This window comes from Coturnix japonica, chromosome 3 (genome assembly GCF_001577835.2).
Source record: "Coturnix japonica isolate 7356 chromosome 3, Coturnix japonica 2.1, whole genome shotgun sequence".
Taxonomy (NCBI): domain Eukaryota; kingdom Metazoa; phylum Chordata; class Aves; order Galliformes; family Phasianidae; genus Coturnix; species Coturnix japonica.
Window position 1 is genome coordinate 98,265,156 of NC_029518.1, and position 18,875 is coordinate 98,284,030.

The following is an 18,875-nucleotide window of genomic DNA, read 5'->3' on the forward strand; positions in this document are numbered from 1 at the left end:
CCTGACTTTGGCTGTCTGCAGGGATGGGGCATATGAATCTCCCTGGGAAGATAGTTCAGATGCCTAAATATAGGGACTTCAAATCACTTAAGGCATCCCATCTGGCTCTGTTCTCTCATTGACCCATGTCTCCTATTGTCAACCTCACATGGTGAATTTTAGGGGGTCTAGGGCTCTCAAACGGCATTAGGTATCCGTATTTTGGCAGCTGAATCTCGTCCTACATCTCACTTATTCTTCATTTATCTCTCACTTCTGGCTGCTGACTACCGCTCTCCCCGTCTGCCTCTTATCTCTTCTGTTTGTTTGGCAGCAGCAGCTATAAGAGGCAACAAAATGATGCCTCCTTTGTACAGCTTCCTTGCAGAGTGTAGCCTGGACATCTGAAGAAACAGCTAGTGAAGGATAACCAACACTACGCACTGACCACAAATAAACATTCTACAGGTCTTCTGGCGACAATACACCACTGTTATCAAAATAGCTGGTCAGGCAAAGTCCAAGAAGTTTTGGATTTGGGAAACACAGAGCTTCTATTGGAGGAGGTCACAGAGAGATGCTTAGCAAAGTCTGTTTACCGATAGAAGGGAGGGAGCCTTATCTCAGAGAATTCCTTGCTCTTATGTGCAACAGCTGTTGCAGAGTGTTATGTCGTAAATAAAAGAAAGGTTAGAAGACAGGAAACACCCACTGTTCTGAGAAAGCATTGCATGGGATTTGCTGTGGAAAAATAGAGAAAAAAAAACATGAAAAATTGTCAAGAACATCTGGAATAGGAGCGAAATACGAAAACAATGGAAAATTCTTTTGAAATGCAACAGAAAACTAAATCCAGAACGAGTGAAAATCTGGGTAGAAAAAAATACCCTTCTCTCTGTTCACTTTTTTCTTTGCTATTTTCCTGTGACATACATGGTATTTTTATATATCGTGCCAGTTCTTTCTGGAAGAACATCAATTTAGACCCTCTTTGTGGAAGTGCACACACCTGCAGTGGGGCTGTGTGGTGTGACATCAAGCATCAGGAAGACAGGGAAGGCACACTGTCACTGTGTGGTGCCTGTGCAGGAAGCCCAGTTCTCTGGCATCAACATGGTGACCCAACATGTTCAAGGCCAGGTTGGATGGGGCCCTGGGCAGCCTGGTCTTGTATTAAATGTGGAGGTTGGTGGCCCTGCCTGTGGCCGGGGAATTGGAACTTGATGATCCTTGGGGACCCTTCCAACCCAACCATTTTGTGATTCAATGATTCAGCATATGCTGGCATTATTGCCTTCTGAACTTTTCTGTGCTTCTCACCAAACAGTTCTGTTGGCTTCTGGTCGCAATTACCCTTTTCTCACCTCTCTGCCAGCTGTGCTTTATCATCTCACCTTATGATCAACCAGGCTGTTGTCAAATTGGCGAGCCAATAAGGAGTATGGAATGGGATCCATTTCTGTGCGTCTGATGTTCAGGATGGGTAATTTGAGAGCTCGATGTGACTTTCTGTAAGGCTTGCTCACCACATTAAAGTGGCGCAAGTAACTTGAAGTTCTCACATCCAGAGTTCAAAGACAGCACTTAAACCCTGATCCTTCGCATGTGTGTTACAGAGATGATGATCTCTGTGTCCATAGAAACTATTTTTTTTTTACCAGAATGACTTATTACAAAAGCTGTGATTTCATAGGACAGTTATTTCATGTGATGGTGAAAGTTATCCTGCCCAGTGACTTTTGCGTATTAACTGCTTTGCGTTTTCCTTTGAGTAAGCGGAGGGAGCTTTTCAAGACCTGTTTTATCACATTCTGAACGTTCTTCACTTTCTCCCCTATATTCTTCTCTTCCAAATTACCGCTGTGTTGGCCGGCCCTTTTTTCCCCCATGTGTGGCAGGTTAGCTGTGTACTTCTAGTCCCTTGATACGCCTTTGGGGCACTGACAAATTCTCATGTACCACGGTGGTTGCAGGACCGTATAGACCTGCTTGAGCTAAAGATGCTATTTTAGTCACTCAGCCTGGGAATGAACGTGTCCCATATTCTTGTCTCACCGATGTAGTTTGTTAGTCAGAAAGTTTTGTGCTACCAAGTCAAATGCCTTGGGGAAGCCAATTATAACATATCATATGTGTTATCTTTATCAACTAAACCTGTAGTCTCATGAGAAGGTGATAACAAGGTAGTTTCACAGGACCTATTTTCTATTAAGCCATGTTGATTGGAGTTAATTATACCATCCCCCTTTAATGATTTATTAATTGTGTTGGACATTGTTGACAGGGCTGTGATTACCCGGGACTCTCACTTGTATCTTTCTTTCTATTGGCACAATATTAACTTTCTTCTAATGCTCTGAGACATCGACAGTGATCCAAATGTACTAAAAAGTCCACCTTAGCAGTTGAGTGAGTTTGCAGGCCAACTCTTTGCTATTCCTTGCATTCATGTCACTTACACTCGTTGACTCAAAACTCTGAATGGAAATAAGCAATGTTGGGTTTATTTTTCTTCTAAATATTTAGAAATCAAGGCAATTTTTTTCTAGGCGTAGACACCTCCTGCATTCTTTTATGTAATGTACTGTTAACAGTTTCCAGGCAGCCAGTCATTCCTATGAACATCATCTTCCACTTCTGGGTTTGTTTTTGAAGGATTTAATACAGTGATGAGTAATTGTGTATTTTTATTGTAGCTGTCGCTGCTTTGTTTCTCACTCTGATTTGAGGGAGAGATTTTAACAAGGGCAGCATTCCCTAAAATATTGCCGTGCTTTTTTAGTATTTTTTTTTAAAAAAAATAGCTATATGTAGATATATTTCTTTTTAAAGAGTCACAACTTCCAATTCAGGCCTTTAAAGTTCACATTTCCAAACATTTCTCCATGATGGTTCAGCCTGAAAGCCCACTTAAAAATGGTTTTAAAAGCAAGCTGAGAGCTGAATATATCACAGAGCCATTTTTAATTGACTTAATTAGAAAAAATATTAAGCTCTTCGTAGCCAGCAGTAATATAATAACACTAGTGATAACATGAATAATAATTTATAATGATAAAAACGCCCCACTTGAAAGGGTTGGCATTATGATTAGGAAAAGGTAATTGTGGATAAGTTCATAACATCAGCATTAAGTTCCCTAAATATTTTCGTTGAGTCTTTTTTGGGTCATCATTGTAGCTGATAACTTCATCACTGGGGGCAGGGTTGACCTGAGGACCGGGGAAGGTATGTTCAGGGTGAGTATTTCAAATCACATCTTGCTGGGAGGGTGAAGCCAGGAAAGCAATCACCCTGGGTACAAAAATAGACACAAACGTCTGCGTAACTCTTCTGCAGCTCTAGCTGGATGTTTGCTTAACCTAGTGCATCAGTGATGAAAGCCCTTGTTGCATGTTTTCCCCTCTGAAACCAGTATTTGTCTATGGGAGATATAAAGGAGTTGAAACAAGAGAGTCAAAGATGAGTTGGATGGATGATGGGCACTGTATGTTTGAATTCCCTCCCCATCCCCGCAGCAGAAAGAAGCTCGCTGTGGTGAGATGTGCTGGATGGGGAGCGTGCAGGTCTTGTGTTACTGGTTTTTTATCCTTATAAAACTACGCAGTGAATTTAAATGCTCCCAGATATCAGTCAGGCAGTGTTGTGAAACAATCAATTTATTTATTGATTTCAATTAATCTTAAAACACTCTTTAAAAGGAATGTTTCTTTAGGATACAAAATCAACTATCTTTTCCAAACTGGTAATTTTTAAATATTAAAAGAACATGACAGGCCAGCTAATTTTGTACAGATATGTATATATTTTTTAGTTCTACATCTGCCGCAGTTTTCTGTTGCATAATTGATTTAATCTCTAATTTTAAAGGAATGCTGAACTCTTTTACTGGACCCCGCATACATTTCTCCAGGGCAAAAACTGTCCTACTTTTTCCTCCCTAGTATCTGTTTAATGTTGGGCCATTTTCTTCTGAAACTGTAAACTACCCCTGGTGAAATAAATGAAGTCACAGTTGGAATACAGTTTGCTGTACAGACTTATCACAAGATAAGAGCAACATCACACACACCAAAACTTCTTGGGTGTTTTCTTCTTCCCCTCTGCTAATATAAAGTCTTTCAGTTGGTTTGAAAGGCTGTTTTTAGCCATCCTGGCTGCAGAATGGGAATGGTTATCTTAGAATTGGTGAAGTTTGAAATGAACAGAAAGGGAAAGATGGGTGGGAATGTTCAGTGATCAGAGAGATGAATGAGAACCTCCTGTCTTCCTTCACACACTCATTGCTTGACCTCAAGCAAACCCTTCTGGGACTCTACATTTGGATTCAGCTGTCCGTTCCCTCTTAATTTAGGCACTTAACTGAAATGTCTGAGTTTGAAGCAGTCTCTACAGGCTGCTTGCAAAGTCATTGGAGAGGCAGCCATTTCCAGGGGTCAATTCAGGCCATATAGGATGTGTGTGAGTCACCCAATGAAAGAGCTTTTCTTTCTCTCTGTTGACTCCAAGGAGAGCCTGGGGCATGCATGCTCCTAAGTTAAGGGATGTGGGCAAAATGTTTCCACAAAGACAGGACTGGCATTTCCCATGTTCATCTTAGCTCCTAGAGGGACCTCTGGCAGGAAGCAAGGTGCATGGAATCCATTTCCATGAGACAAGGGAGAGCACCATTTCAGCATCACAAAGCCATTGATACCTCCATGGTGGGTTGTTGCTGTTTTCTCTTTATTTCAGGTTCTTTTCAGCAACCTCTAGAAAGGGATTCAAAGCTGCTGATCCTTCTTCGGGCATCTGAAGGGATTTACTGTGATCATCTGGAGGAGATAAATGTCCACCCAGGGAATATTGGTATGTGACATAACTCTTTATAGGATATTGGTCTTAGGCCAAGTCTGCTGTTGTTGAGACTATTACTGTGCCATATATAACATCTTACAAAGGTATATCCATACATTCGAGGTAAAATACTTACCAGGTCAGTTCCTAAAGTTTCTGTGGAGTTTCTGTTTGGACAATAAGCAAAAAGATGTCCAGTTTGGAGGTCTTTACATAAGAAATGAGAGAGCACTTGAAAGAGCCTGTACATACGCACAAAGGTTTGGTCTTGACTTGACAGTAGTTAGGTTCTAAAGTAAAGTAGCCTTGTGGAATGGAAATGTGTATTGGCAGAGGGTACTCTGTCTCACTCTTCTGTTGTTTCATCATTCTTGATGGAACAAATTGCCCTCAGAGCCTCTGCTGATGAGCTTGAACTTGTATCATTCACTTTTGAATTTCTGACTTAAGTGAGATGAGCTCTAAAAACCTTAGGAGGTTTAGCTGTGGCTAACAACATGACTTTTTATCATTTTTTTAGGGCATCATTTTAAGGGCAAGAAAAACAGACAGATACATTGCTGCAGTTTAACATATTATCATAAATCAAATAAGACTTCATAACTGTCTGTCCTATCATCTTAAACCACTACAAATGAAAGGTCATAGGAGGTATTTTTTTTGTGGGATAACCTGGGTTGCATTACCAATACTTGCCACTGTCTTCTTTAGGTCTGTCATGACGTGGACTATAGTGACTTAGTGAACATGGTGGTCATGGGTTGACAGTTAGACTAGATGTTCTTTGTGGTCTCTTCCAACCTTAATGATTCTGTGGTTATGTGACATAATATGTCATGAAAGAGTTGTCCAAGAGGGACATTAACCCAAGCACTAAAATGGAGGCCAGCAAAACCTTTCTTGGCTTTATGTGTAACAGTGTTTTTAAAAGTTAATTATTTATTTCTGCTTTACTTTCTATTTCAAATCATGTGCTGTTCATACACTTTTTGTAAAAATATAGGAAATTGCTGTAGTATATAGAGAGGTTTCAGTATGTTTAGTTACTCAGGATTCCCCTAACTTTTGCTCTCCTATTATTTTCTAGGTGTTTATGGGAAGGTGCGAATTTATAGTTCTTATCCTGGGAAGTCTTGGACACATCTTGGAGCTAGTGTTGCTCCGGGCAATGAAAGGTAATCTTTTGCCCAACTATGGCTCCAAATGAAGTGAAAGTTCCCATTTCTGTAGCTTATACTAATATTTCTCCTTTCATTTGTGACAGACACTGTTTAAACTACGTCTAGGTTGGAGAACAGTTATGTGTGGCTACTTGCAAGAAAATTATAGTTTTTAGATTCAGTTTTGATTCAGTTTTGATTCCTACCTTCTCTCTCCCATTGCTACGCCTCCATAACTTATTATAGCTGGTGCAGCAGACCCAACTACATGGGCCTATTTCAGTATGAAGGCTTCGTCAAAACCATGTCTTAAGGCAGACTAAGTGGAGCTACCACAGCAGCTTGTTAGATATGTCTGCTGCCTGAAGTTCAAGCTTTTGACCTGAGCCAGGGAATGTGTTTGCATAAGGATCTCCCCTGTAAGTGCCTTGACCACTCACTGTTATCTATATAGCATGGCCAAGATCTGGAGTTCTTCTTGTTGACTTTCTTACATGGAATTTTCATCACCTTTTTCAGTAACTCTTCCAAATGCTTAATTTTGATTATATGCTTTATTTTGAATACCGATTACTCTTATTTTACTTCTTTGAATTACAAGAGTCAAAAGCTTTAAGTTTGGGTCCAGAATTTGTGAATTAGTAATGGATTGTATAACTGGGACTGGACTTAAGATATACATAAGCTGTCAAAAATCTCAAATATATGCCACAATTATTGTTACTCTGCTTTGTTTTACTTCCTCCTTGCCAGTGCAGTTATCCTTTAACAGTATGTGGCTCTCTGTTACACCAGCACTTTCCTGCCATTTCAGAAGCTGTCCTCCAAGAACAAATGACAGGTGCTGAGAGTTGAATGTACTCAACTTGAGCTTGCTCATCTTTGCCGCATGCTTTGCTAGGACCTTAATTTCTCCATACTTATATGACATTTGACTGCAGGATGAGATATTCTCTAAATTCTTCCCATGGGCATAGCTCATCTCTTGGCCAGCATTAACTACCCTGTAGTAACACCCATTGGTATTTATCAAATATATTTAATTTCAGATTGTGATCAATTCTGATTTCACTAAGTACTTTTATTTTTTCTATTTAAAAAAATATGAGTTTCACATACCTAAACATAGTTTCTGGACTTATCTGAGTCATTTATGATGCCTCTGAGTATCTTCCATGGTTTCTGTTGTTTTCAGGAATACTCCATGAACAAGCCTTATTGTGACTGTAACCCTATTTGTTAGATATCTTGGGACATCTGAAATAGCAGTAGGTATTCATGTTTAGACAATGAAATTCTCCTCTATGTGTCCAACACAGAGAGTACAGAGAGAGCTGAATTGCCTTTCACTTGTTACTGACTATACTGATTAAGTCTTAAGCAACAATGATCTGACACATCCTTGATAAGAAACATAGTTGTGCTCTACAACTGTATGTTGTACAGGATACCTTGGTTATCAGTGGCAGGAATTGGGTAGTTCAGGATTAATTTAATCCCACTATTTCAAGACATCCATTTTTGGATGCAGAAGGATTTTTCGTAGAGCATGCCCTGCAGATTCTTGCCAGTTTTTTAAAGAAACTTTTGAGCATAACTCATAATGAAATTGTATTGGTTTCATATCTTGGCATTACAGGATTCTGGTGGAGGATGAAGTGGACTGGAGGCCTGAGGGAGATATTGTGATCAGCTCTTCCTCCTATGAAGCCCACCAAGCTGAACTAGTTACAGTTAAAGAAGTCAATGGTCATAGTATTACACTCCATGAACGCCTTCTCCACAGGCATATTGGTAGGAAACATATCTTTCAGAGTTTCCTTCTGAAGCATAGACCTTTTGTTTCAGTTCTCAACAAGATAAATTCTACTTTGCTGATGTATCTTTCTCTGCCTTTTTCAGCTGTTTTGATACTTTAAAATTGATGGTCCAAACTGTACAGAATAGCTGATTCTAAAAAGAATATCCACAAAGAGTCAAAAAGGGAACTGATGGAAGAATTAAGAGCTATGTAATTACTGGGATTCACCTAGACAGAAGTACATGAGCTGTGTCTCAAAACAGATAAATACATACTCACTTAAAGCAGATGTATAAAACAGATAATGAATTGCACTTGAGAGATGCCTGTTTCTCTCCACTGTACATAAAACCAGGCTGGAAAACTGAGTCAAGTATGGAGATGCCAAGAGTCATCAGAGATGAATTCCAGGCCAGATACCTACATTGGCTCTCTCAGAATTCTCATTAAACAATACTTCTCTTTTTTAGAAGATACCTGCAACCAGATTTCTGTAGGTGATTGCTATTTAATGCTGTCATTGGTCTAATTCTAATAGCAGTTCACACAGTGTATCTGTACTGAAGAACGTCTCTTGCCTGTAGAGCTTACAAAAATCAAAGCGTGAATCTGTTCATTGATTTGGCATCTCTGTACCGCAGGGAAAAGATTTAGCACCTTTTTCTAAAAACAAAGTATGTTGGTAAAATATATGCGCATGGTGAATATCTGATGGGCAGGTGGCCTTTCAGTTTTAGTGTTGATGTGTGTAGATTGTGCTGGAGGAAAAACCCACCTGAATGTCAGTGCAGATTCTACAGAGATGCCGTGCACAGTCCGCTGGGCTGGATGTCCCCTAAAGCACTGGTATATAGGTATGATAGACACTTAGCACATTTTGTCTCCTGAAACTCCCCAGGGCATCCCCATGACATAGAAGATGGTAGACGCATCCCTTTGTCTGCAGAAGTTGGACTCTTAACACGGAATGTACAGATCAAGTCTGATGTGCCTTGCACTGGGAAGATACTGGTGGGACGTTTTATGGATTCCAGTGGGAGAGAGTTTGAAGGTAGTAAAGATTCACCTACTCTCATTGACCAGGCCAGTTCTTCCCAAGAAAGAGCTGTATAGCACAATATATATCCATTTGCATGTGCTTTGCAATTCTAGGTAGTCTGTGACTGTGAGATATGTATGAAATATGAGCATTAATATTTCATAATAATCTTGGAATATATTTAGATGGATTGGCTCTGTGGTTGGTTGTTTTTTACTGTAAGTGCTTAAATGTTTTTGAGCAAATACTCTTTATTAGCAATGCAATGGCAAAGGTTGCCTACTGTTAAATGCCTGAGTGCTGTTTGAATGTGTGTCAACCAGGTCTCAGGTAGCTCTGGAAGCTTCTGTTTCATTGCAGTTATCTCGTTACAGGTGTCCTTCAACTCTTAAATATTGAATTTTTGAACTTTGGGCCTCCTCAACTTTCCGCTATTGAATTCAGGAATATAACTCAACAGTCCTCAGTGGTGTCATCCAGCGTTCATGGTAGCTGTGGAGCTGGCATTAAAGCAGTCATGAGCAATGGGATCTGGTTGCGTGATAATATAGTGTTCAACACGGTCGGACCTGGGATTGACTTGGAAGGGAAAAACCACTCTCTCATCAGGAACCTTGTTATTCTGAGCAGGCAGCCAGACGGTTTATTAAACTGGGTTGCTGGCATCAAGGTGAACCTTGTCATTGGTGTCTCCCTCTATGGCAATGTTGTTGCAGGATCTGAGAGGATTGGATTTCATATTAGAGGCCAAGAGTGTTTGCTGGATGTTGATTATTGCAGTGAAAATGTGGCCCATTCAAATCTCCATGGTATTCATCTGTACAGGGGAGATGGATTTCAGACCTGCACGAGAATAGCAGGTTTTCTATCTTACAAGAATTATGACTATGGTATGATGTTCCACCTTGGAAGCAGCGTCATTATAGACAATGTGGTGCTGGTGGACAACACTGTAGGTCTCATGCCAGTAATACATTGTCTGTATGCCAAGCAGTGCTACATGGGGAAAAGACTCCTTGAACTTAGAAACTCTACCATTGTTGCAACAAGCTCAACATTTGACTGCATCCGAGATAGGATCAAGCCTCAAGCAGCTGACCTAACTTCTAGGGATCGACCACCATACTACCCTCAAAGAGGCCGTGCTGGGATTTTATGGCCTAAATTTACCACTGTGGCCAGCCAGTGGCCAGATAGCCCATGGCACAAGATTGTCCGTTGTCCAAAAGTGCTAGGACTCATGAAGCTGAAAGGTTGGTCTTCCACTTCTATTGACAAGACTATTCTGTCCCTGTCTTCACTAATTACAAGGCTGGAGTTTTGGCCCTCCACACTTGTATAGAACATCATGATTATAGCTGCCCAGAAACAGGCATGGCTTTTATTGTCATAAGGAATTAAAGTTTATAAAGAGTGCAAAAGTAGGATATATCAGTTAACTATCACTTGTCTTTGGCTCTGGTTAAATTTCTCGCTTCCACAGTAATATTGTGTAATAAAAGCTGGCTGACTGGCTGCTGTAGTGGAATCTAAATATCTCATAGTTTTCCATGTCTTTATTCTTCACTTGTACCAACTTTTGCAATAAAACGTTTTACGCTCTTTTTGCTGAAGAACACAGGAGGGCAAATAGACTTCCCAGGGTCTCAGAGAAAATGTGTGGCACAGAATGGATTTTGTAGTTACACAGTATTTCAGCGCCAGAGCCAAGCATGTGTCATCAGACACCAATCATTTTATATTAACTTGTGGTAAGTGGATAAACCATCCATGGCAGCTTGTCTTTAAACTGGTTCTGGCTGATTCCAGTACAATCAATTAATCAGTCTTACCTGTGTTTCTTTTTCACTTAATATTTGGTTCCATTTCCCACAAGCGTGACTTGGTTTATGTTAACTTCAGATATAGCTGCAGCTATGGGATATTCTAAAGCCAACTGAAGGTCTATGATACTGCAAGCAATCTGATTTAAAAGGAATTTTCACTACAGTTTCACATAGAGCAGTTCATTGAGCAAAACTCTTTTTGCCATACGACTTGCACTTTTCTGACTCCTTTTCCTTGCTTGGTCTTTTCTTTTAATCCCTGGCAGATGTTACATTTACTGGTTTTACAAAGAGCTGCCACAGCGAAGACAGGGATGTCTGCATCATGTCAGATTCTGATCATTTAGGCATCATGCCTCTTATCACGGCAGAGGGATCGAGGATGTTCCATGTCAATGAGAAGGATAAGTTCTACTTTCATGCAGCAAGGTAATATGCTTCATTTCTAAACATCTTCTGTCTTTTCTGCCAAAAAAAAGAAAAGGAAAAAAAATCACCTAAAATTCTAGGGCTACTCTCGGCTCTGTATCAGCTGCCTTTTTTGTGTTATCTTGATCAGAATTTAAGCTATTAATTTAGACTGGAAGTTTAGGTGCAGAGCAGTCCCATCCTTTGCCCATCTCTGCTCCTTTAATGTTCCTGCCTGGCAAAAATGCAACCCCCTTCCCCCCCCCAAAAAAAAAAAATGGAAAAAGAAAGAAAATAAACCAACAAGACAACAGTTCAGGGCAATATTTGAAGATTTGAGGTTCGGATTCTATCAAGGTGCTTCTCCGGGCCAGTCCTCTTGGATTTCTTCTTTTACTGGCATTTGTATAGCAAAACAAGGTTCATAAATCCTGTTTCTTCAAGCTCTGTCCTGAACATCTCTTGAATTCTCAGCCTCGGGCTTCAGCAAATGTCAGGACCTTCAGCAAAAAACCCTGAGATAGGGGATGTCCTTTTGGCTGGGGAAGCGGAGCTTGATTTTTGCCTGCGAGATCACATCAGAAATGTTGATCAGTACCAGGCAGGCTGTGAGATGTCAAATGATTGCCAGAACTGCTCCTGCCCAGGGAGAATATCAGCTGTGTGTGGAGAAACACGGAGCGGGGAGGGAGAGAGCTGCATCTGTAACCTTAAGTCACTGGTGGTTGCAGCAGTTCAAACATACCACATCCAATGGAAACCACATGCCAAATTATTTATTACAACCGGTGAACACAATATAGAGGCTATGTCAGGAAAGCCTTGAAGTAGCAAAAATAATCCAGCGCGGACTCTGCTTGCCAGTCAAAAATAATTGGAGGTGTCCCACACTGCTATGTTTAGAGCCCCTCCAGCCTTCTGCCAGAATTTTTATTCTATTCTGTATTTTTGCTTTGTGCTTTGGGCGTTAGTTTGCGTGTAGATTTCTGAGACCTGTCCAGCTTGTCAGCTCCCATTACGTTTCACTCTTGTATCCATCCCACAATATTATGCTATTAGTGAGCTGCTGAATACGCAGTCCACTGCAAGAGCTGGTGATTTTCTAACATGATGAATGCATGTGGATTACAGAATGCTTTCTTAGTGGCATGGTAAACCTCTGAGGGAGATTACATCTCTCAGTGCTCCTCGTGCATTATCTGCATGCATTTATTTGATCTACCTTTGCAGCTGCTGAGCTTGATCCAGGCTGTGGCTGCATTCTTCAGCTTCAGCATCCTGAAGGGATATCTTGATGGATATCTCCTGTCAAGGGGAAGGTGAGCATTGCCTTAGAGCAAGAGAGGAAATAGAAACATCAGGGAATATGGCAAAAGCATGGAGTAGTTTGCTTGTCCCTCTGGTAGACCCAGCCAGCTGAAATGCTGGATCTTCTGAGAGATGCTGAAGAATTGAACTAGCTGTCAGGATCAGAAGAGCTGTCTTTGTTCTCCACTTCTTTCAAGTGGTGTGGATTGGAGGGGCTGGCCCATGTGATTGTTTTTTCTTTCTGTGGATCATTATGTGTACCTGTTGGCTGCGCTCATAATGTCAATAACTGTGTGTTTTTCCAACTCAAGATATTCTCTTTGTTCTCCAAGACTTAAAAAAATGCCCATATGACACTCTGAAGATATTTCCATGGAGTAGTTGTTGGGGTGCAACTACCTGTGTATCATTACAGTTTTTGAAAGAGGTTCAATGTGGCCAATTGTCTGGCTCCTTTAAACTGGGTTAAACAGTAGTCAAAACACAGTTGAAAGCACTTGGGATCCTCAGCGTGTGGTTTTGCTCACTAAACTTTAGGGAGCCAAAAATTAGGCATATAATCTAAGACACTCAACTTACTGTGTAGTCATTAGAGACCCTTGTCTAGAAAATAAGTCATTCTAACTGTCTTAGGTACATATCTCAGGTGAGGTGAGTTCCTCTCCCAAAAACCTGTTCTTCCTTTGCCTTTAATGATATACAAAGAGATTTATGTGGCTTCTGTTTGTTTTTGTTTTTTTAATTCTAAACTTACAATTTCCTCCTGAGAATGTACTGATGGTAGAATGTTAATAGAGACACTGCAAAATCAGACGTGATTTTCTTTATTTTCTAGGGAATACAAGTTCACCTAATAAGTACCAAGACATTACATATATATATATATGTATATATATATACACACATATATAGAGAGAGATACATATCTATCTATCTATATCTATCTAGATATAGATAGATATAGAAAGATATATATAGGTATATAGGTGCAAGAGTGTTTTTTGCCAGTATAAATAAGTTGCAGACATCAGTTCTTACTCTCTGCCCCATAATAACCCACCTCTTCTGTCTGCCAGTGTACAGACCTCTGAAGGCACTGCATTCCCTGAAGAGAGCTGTGAAGGCTCAAGAAAGGCCCTTGTCAAGGATTTGGATGGAAATCTCCTGGGCCTAGAACCACCTGTTTCTGTTTTCCCAAAGTCAGAATTTGAATGGACAAGGTTCTACTTGCAATCTGGTAAGTGCCTGCGCTGTCTGGAGTGGCTGCAAAGTCATGTGTGCACTTGACCTGTGAAATGTGTATGTGTCTTAGGCTTCATTGAGACCTACAACTGAGGTCTGTGTACTCGTGGTCCCAGACTGTGAGATGCATTTTTGGGATGGAAGTAGTGAATGACATTGGGTGAGTTTGGGAGATCTCATTGCACAGGTCTGTGCCCATCTGTGCTTCTCAGTCTTCTTGTAGAATCATGGCACCTGGTCCTGTTTATCCTCTGTAAAGCTGAATTTAAATTCATTTTAAGATGAAGGAACTTACCTGCCCTTTGCAGAGTCCTCTGAATGTGTTGAGTAAGACATGCTGTATAACTGCCATGGGAGTGCAAAATAATAACAGTAATTGGCACAGCAAGGATTTCAATCCATGCCCCACTGAGGAGATAATCAAGCTGATAACCCAGTCCGGAAGTTTTAAGACTATCTCTTGTTTATAGGGGCCCATTCTGCTTTGTAACCACTCTCTGAAAGTTCACACAGCAAGGCTCCATTCTCATCCTGATTAAAACTCTGCTTTGTGATTCCAAATAAACTCTTTAATTACAATTAGTATTTCCTGCGCCTGCTGCTGACGGCGGCCATTTTGCTGAGCAGGCGCATCATTTGTGACTGCAGCGGAATGGGAGCCTGATGGAAGGGACTGTAATTAATCCCTTTTCCCATCCTACTCTAAAACTGATTAAACGCGAGAAGAACTTTAATCTTTAAACAAAATGTCTAATGTGTACCCAGGAAAGGCTTTTCCTCTAAGGATCCCACTCTAACTGGCTGCTTAGGGGGCTGATTAATATGTTGTCTAGATATAAACACACCAATTTTTCTTTACCTTTCCTCCCCTGATTACTATTCACATGTAAGCATTAATATCCTAGCAGCATTTCCACTTAGCATCTGCATATTAAAGCACACATACTTTTGCATATGGCACCTGTACTTTATTTAGCTTTGTAAAGTTTTTAGTATACCCTGACACACAGTCATACAAATGCCAGGAATCCCCAACATCTCAACCACACTGAATGCACAACCTGCACTCCACAGGGTTTATCTTCCTGTGCAATGGAGGCGACAGCATATGGTAAATGCTCCCTGCCTCCAAGGCTATAACAAAATTGCTGTTTTCTTCTTGCTGCCCAAATACGAATGGGGATATTTTTCCCCATTTTATTTTCTTTTGCGTTTAATTCCTCTGTATTTCTTATTCTGACCTGAGGTTCTTTTTATCTCGAGCCTGACGTGTGGAAAGGCACAGCTTGATGCTGAGGTGAATTCATGGTCCAACCCTTCCCTTCCCTTCCCTTCCCTTCCCTTCCCTTCCCTTCCCTTCCCTTCCCTTCCCTTCCCTTCCCTTCCCTTCCCTTCCCTTCCTTCCTGTTTCCTTTTCTCTTCCCCTTTCCATCCCTCTCCTCCTTCCCCTTCCCCTTCACTTCCCTTTTTATCCCCTTTCTTGCCCTCTTGAAAATCACAACACTGAATAATTTACACATTACAGTTCGGGCCACCATGCTGGACATCAGAAAATGCTCATCTTTCTTTCTGTGGGAGCAGATAGCTCCTTGGAGGAGGCTCAGGGAAGACCTTATCACACTCTAAAACTGCCTGAAAGGAAGTTGTGGTGGGGTGGGGTTTGGCCTCTGCTCTTGGGTAACAGTGATAGGATGAGAGGCAATGGACTCAAGATGCACAAAGAAAGGTTCAGGCTGGATATTAACAAGAGTTTCTCCTCAGAAAGAGTGGAGATGCATTTGGAGATGTTGAAGAACTGTGGGGATGTGGCACTGAGGGATGTGGTCAGTGAGCATGGTGGGGATGGGCTGGGGTTGGACTTGGGGATCTTTGAGGTCTTTTCAATGTTAACAAGCCATAATTCTATGAGTTCTGACTATGTCCAGCATCTTGATCAGAGAAACTGCTACTATTCAACAGTTACCTGCTAGCCTTGCTGAGCATAAAAAGAAGAGCTAGTCTTCTCAAGTAGCTATATTATGTTCTTTCTATTTCCACACTTCAAAGACACAAATGTATTTGTGACTTAACAGCTCTGGTTTTCCACATCCTTTTAACTGCATTCGCTCAATATTCCTGAATCCATATGATGTCTTCATCTGAAGACACAACTATACAGAATATATATATCATTTATATATATGTGTCCGTGTGTGTATACAATAGGTTGAAGGAGGTCCATCTTCCAAGGTTTAGAATGAAATGTTTTCCAACAAAAACCCTTGAAATGGTTTATAAGGAACTTTTACAGTGTCGTTTTTCAAATTACCCAAAACAATTTAATGAGTTTAACATGAATTTGTAATTATTTAAATCTCTTTGAGGTGCCCTCCTTGGATGACAAAATGTTTTTCTCCTAGAACTCATTTTTATACCAAACTTCTTACAAAAGAGCTCGGGGCCAGTCCTGGGGCACTACATGGTACCAGGAAATACCTGAATCACAAGCTGTACAGCAGAATGAGCTATAAACATGAGTCTAGTGGAGCAGGGAAGGATAAAGGAACAGTTCATCTACTCAATTGGTTTCTGTGTCCAGGTAAAAAAACCCTGCAACAGGAAGGAAGGTTGATGGTACCATTGTACTGTAGTTCAATTTCTAACCATTTGCTGGCTGTCTGCGGATGTCCTTCCCAAGCCAACAGCCAAGACTCTCAATCTAAAAGCACACATCCTGCTTAGGCAGGTTGAAGAGTATGATTGCATTAATGATAATCAGATGAGAAGATAAAATGTTTAAGTATAGCCCTAAGAAAATTCAAGCCAAGGGCTTTAGGCTTCTGCTAACTTTTACTATTTAAGCAATATTCACAAATAGTAGTTGAGGAGGGGGATCATTTTGGTATGTAGGCTGCCAATGTAATTCAGGGATAAAGCTGTCTGAAACTGTTGTCTTGAATGAATATTTAATATTCCAAGGTGCGTGGTTGGCTATACCTGCTATGTGTAGTCACCTGTAGCAGAGGTGGATGAGCCTACTGAAACAAAGGATCAGCTCTTCTAAGTGGGGTCAATGTTATGGAGCGAGGAGTATCTTTGGGTAAAGAGGCCACTGGTTTGGAATGGAGTTTCAGAGTGCATCTGTATGCCACTGTGACACTGCATCCCAATGGAAAGCTCTGGAAAGACAAAATACTCCTCTGTCTCCACAGCTAACTCACTCTGCGTAGTGTAATTAAATCTTAATTAATTTTTGGTACATTATGGAAGAACAGACCAGAGCTGGAGATCTGGAAAGAGCAAACTAGGCCAGCACTGGGACCTATGAGGCCATGCTACATTTCCATTTTGAAATACTATAAATTACTTTCCCTTAAGCTCGTCTGTATCCCAGGCTCTAATAAGTCTTTAATAAGTTCTAATAAGTTATAATAAGCTCTAATAAGTTTCTCTTTTCAGAGGTGTCACTTCATTAACTCTGAAGTTAGGATGAGATGAACGACACCATTCATTGCCCATGTGTTCAGTAGTGAGATCAATATAGAGTATATATATATGTGTGTATTAATATGTGCAAAAATGCATAAACCTATCAAACATTATCTTCTTGTTTCCTCAGTGGATGTTAAATGCCTTTCTCATGAAGAATCCAAAATGTATTGGGTGAATTTGTCCATCTTGCATGTTGATAGCAAAAAATCAGTGGCAGCTGATAATCTATGACTACAATTGCAACCAGTAATTCCTCTGCTTCTCCTCTTAGCATTAATCTCTGAGGATAAAACATGAGGTTTGCCATTTTCAAAGCAATTTAGAGGAATGACACCATTATTAGAGATTTTGAATTCTTGGAGAGCCCATTCTTTTTCCTGCACACTAAAAAATAGCATTGTAGCCCTGAAATAACACATCACCTTCATTTAGGAATCTGGTTATAGATTTGATATCAACCTCTCTACCTTTCTGTACGGAAATGTTGCATACAAACCGTGCATAAGCATTTTTATCAGTGACACGATGAGGCTGGTGCTTCAGGGTGTTTTATCCTAGGATGTGATGTATAAACCATTGGTAGTCCATGAAAGCTGAGTAACTGATGCACTCATCACCCACAGATTAATTTAGGAGCCTGTCGGTTAAGGTTGACAAGAATCATTAGGCATCTGGAAAACAGAACCCATAAGGAATGGTTGAAAGAGTTGAGTGGCTCAATTGAGAGAAGAAGAGATGAATGAGACATTTAAGAACAGCCTTCAAATATATGGGAGTGTGCTGTAGAGGCGAGAGGAATAAATTGCTCTCCTAATCTATGGCATCAGAAGTAATGGGCTGAAATTTCAGCAAAGATAATTTTAGATGCTTGGAGGAAACGTCATTAAACGTCATTAAAAAGCAAAATTAACTGGTGTAACCTCCTTGAATGAGTTGTGGAATCCCTGTCAGTGGAGGTTATACAAACATCTTTAGGTGATACAAGGAGAGCTCCTCCCTTCCTCCAGAGGAAGGATGCATCAGATAACTCCAGAAGGTCTAAATTCAGGAATAACTTATGGTTTAAAACTCAAGGAGGGAAGACTGAGGTTGGATATTGGGGGAAAATTCTTCACAGAGAGATGGGTGAGGTGCTGGAACAGCTGCCCAGAGAGGCTGTGGATGCTCCATCCATCCCTGGAGGTGTTCAAGGCCAGGTTTGATGGGGCCCTGGGCAGCCTGGGCTGGTATCAATGTGGGGTTGGTGGCCCTGTCTGTGGCCAGGGGGTTGGAGCTTCATGATCCTTGAGGTCCCATCCAACCCAAGCTGACCTGTGATTCTATGATGCTCAGTGGTCTGCATGAACCTTTGCTGTCGGACAGTGATTTGTTGCTCTAAAGACCAAGGTGTTGTGGGAAGATCTGGTAATTAGAACTTTCTAAATACTGCTGATGAACATTCAGAGTGACTACTTAGGGATGTAATTAGTGAAGAGAGATTCTCTCTGAACCCACGTGCTTGGTTCCTCTCAGCCGAGCTGCCTTTTCTTGTGGAATAATCAAGGGTCTGAAATATATGAGTGTGGAGGTTAGTTCCGTTGAAAACAGTATATTAGGATGGAGGAGTGTTCAAAGCATCTCCATCTCCAAGGTTTCTATTACAGCTCAGGTACTCAGACATTATGGAGTCATAGAGTTGGAAGCACCCCTCAAGGATACCAAGGTCAGAGCTGGGGGCAGCTGCCTACACCATACAGCCTTTCTAGGCTTGATGGCTGCTAGCTTTCAGGAGGCCACATGCCTGTGTTTATGCAATTAAGAGAGAA

The 18,875-nt window shown here is 40.9% G+C and overlaps 1 protein-coding gene across 4 annotated transcripts in view; it reads left to right on the top strand.

Moving 5' to 3' along the window:
• Positions 1-18,875, top strand: part of PKHD1 (PKHD1 ciliary IPT domain containing fibrocystin/polyductin) — a 191,966-nt gene that overhangs the window by 123,355 nt on the left and 49,736 nt on the right. For all 4 annotated transcript variants that reach the window (XM_015859836.2, XM_015859832.2, XM_015859833.2 and 1 more), the window contains 7 exons: positions 4,714-4,827; positions 5,903-5,990; positions 7,615-7,769; positions 8,675-8,827; positions 9,190-10,068; positions 10,908-11,070; positions 13,434-13,594. In XM_015859836.2, coding sequence (XP_015715322.1) covers positions 4,714-4,827; positions 5,903-5,990; positions 7,615-7,769; positions 8,675-8,827; positions 9,190-10,068; positions 10,908-11,070; positions 13,434-13,594 — 1,713 coding nt within the window. The remainder of the gene's footprint in view (positions 1-4,713; positions 4,828-5,902; positions 5,991-7,614; positions 7,770-8,674; positions 8,828-9,189; positions 10,069-10,907; positions 11,071-13,433; positions 13,595-18,875) is intronic.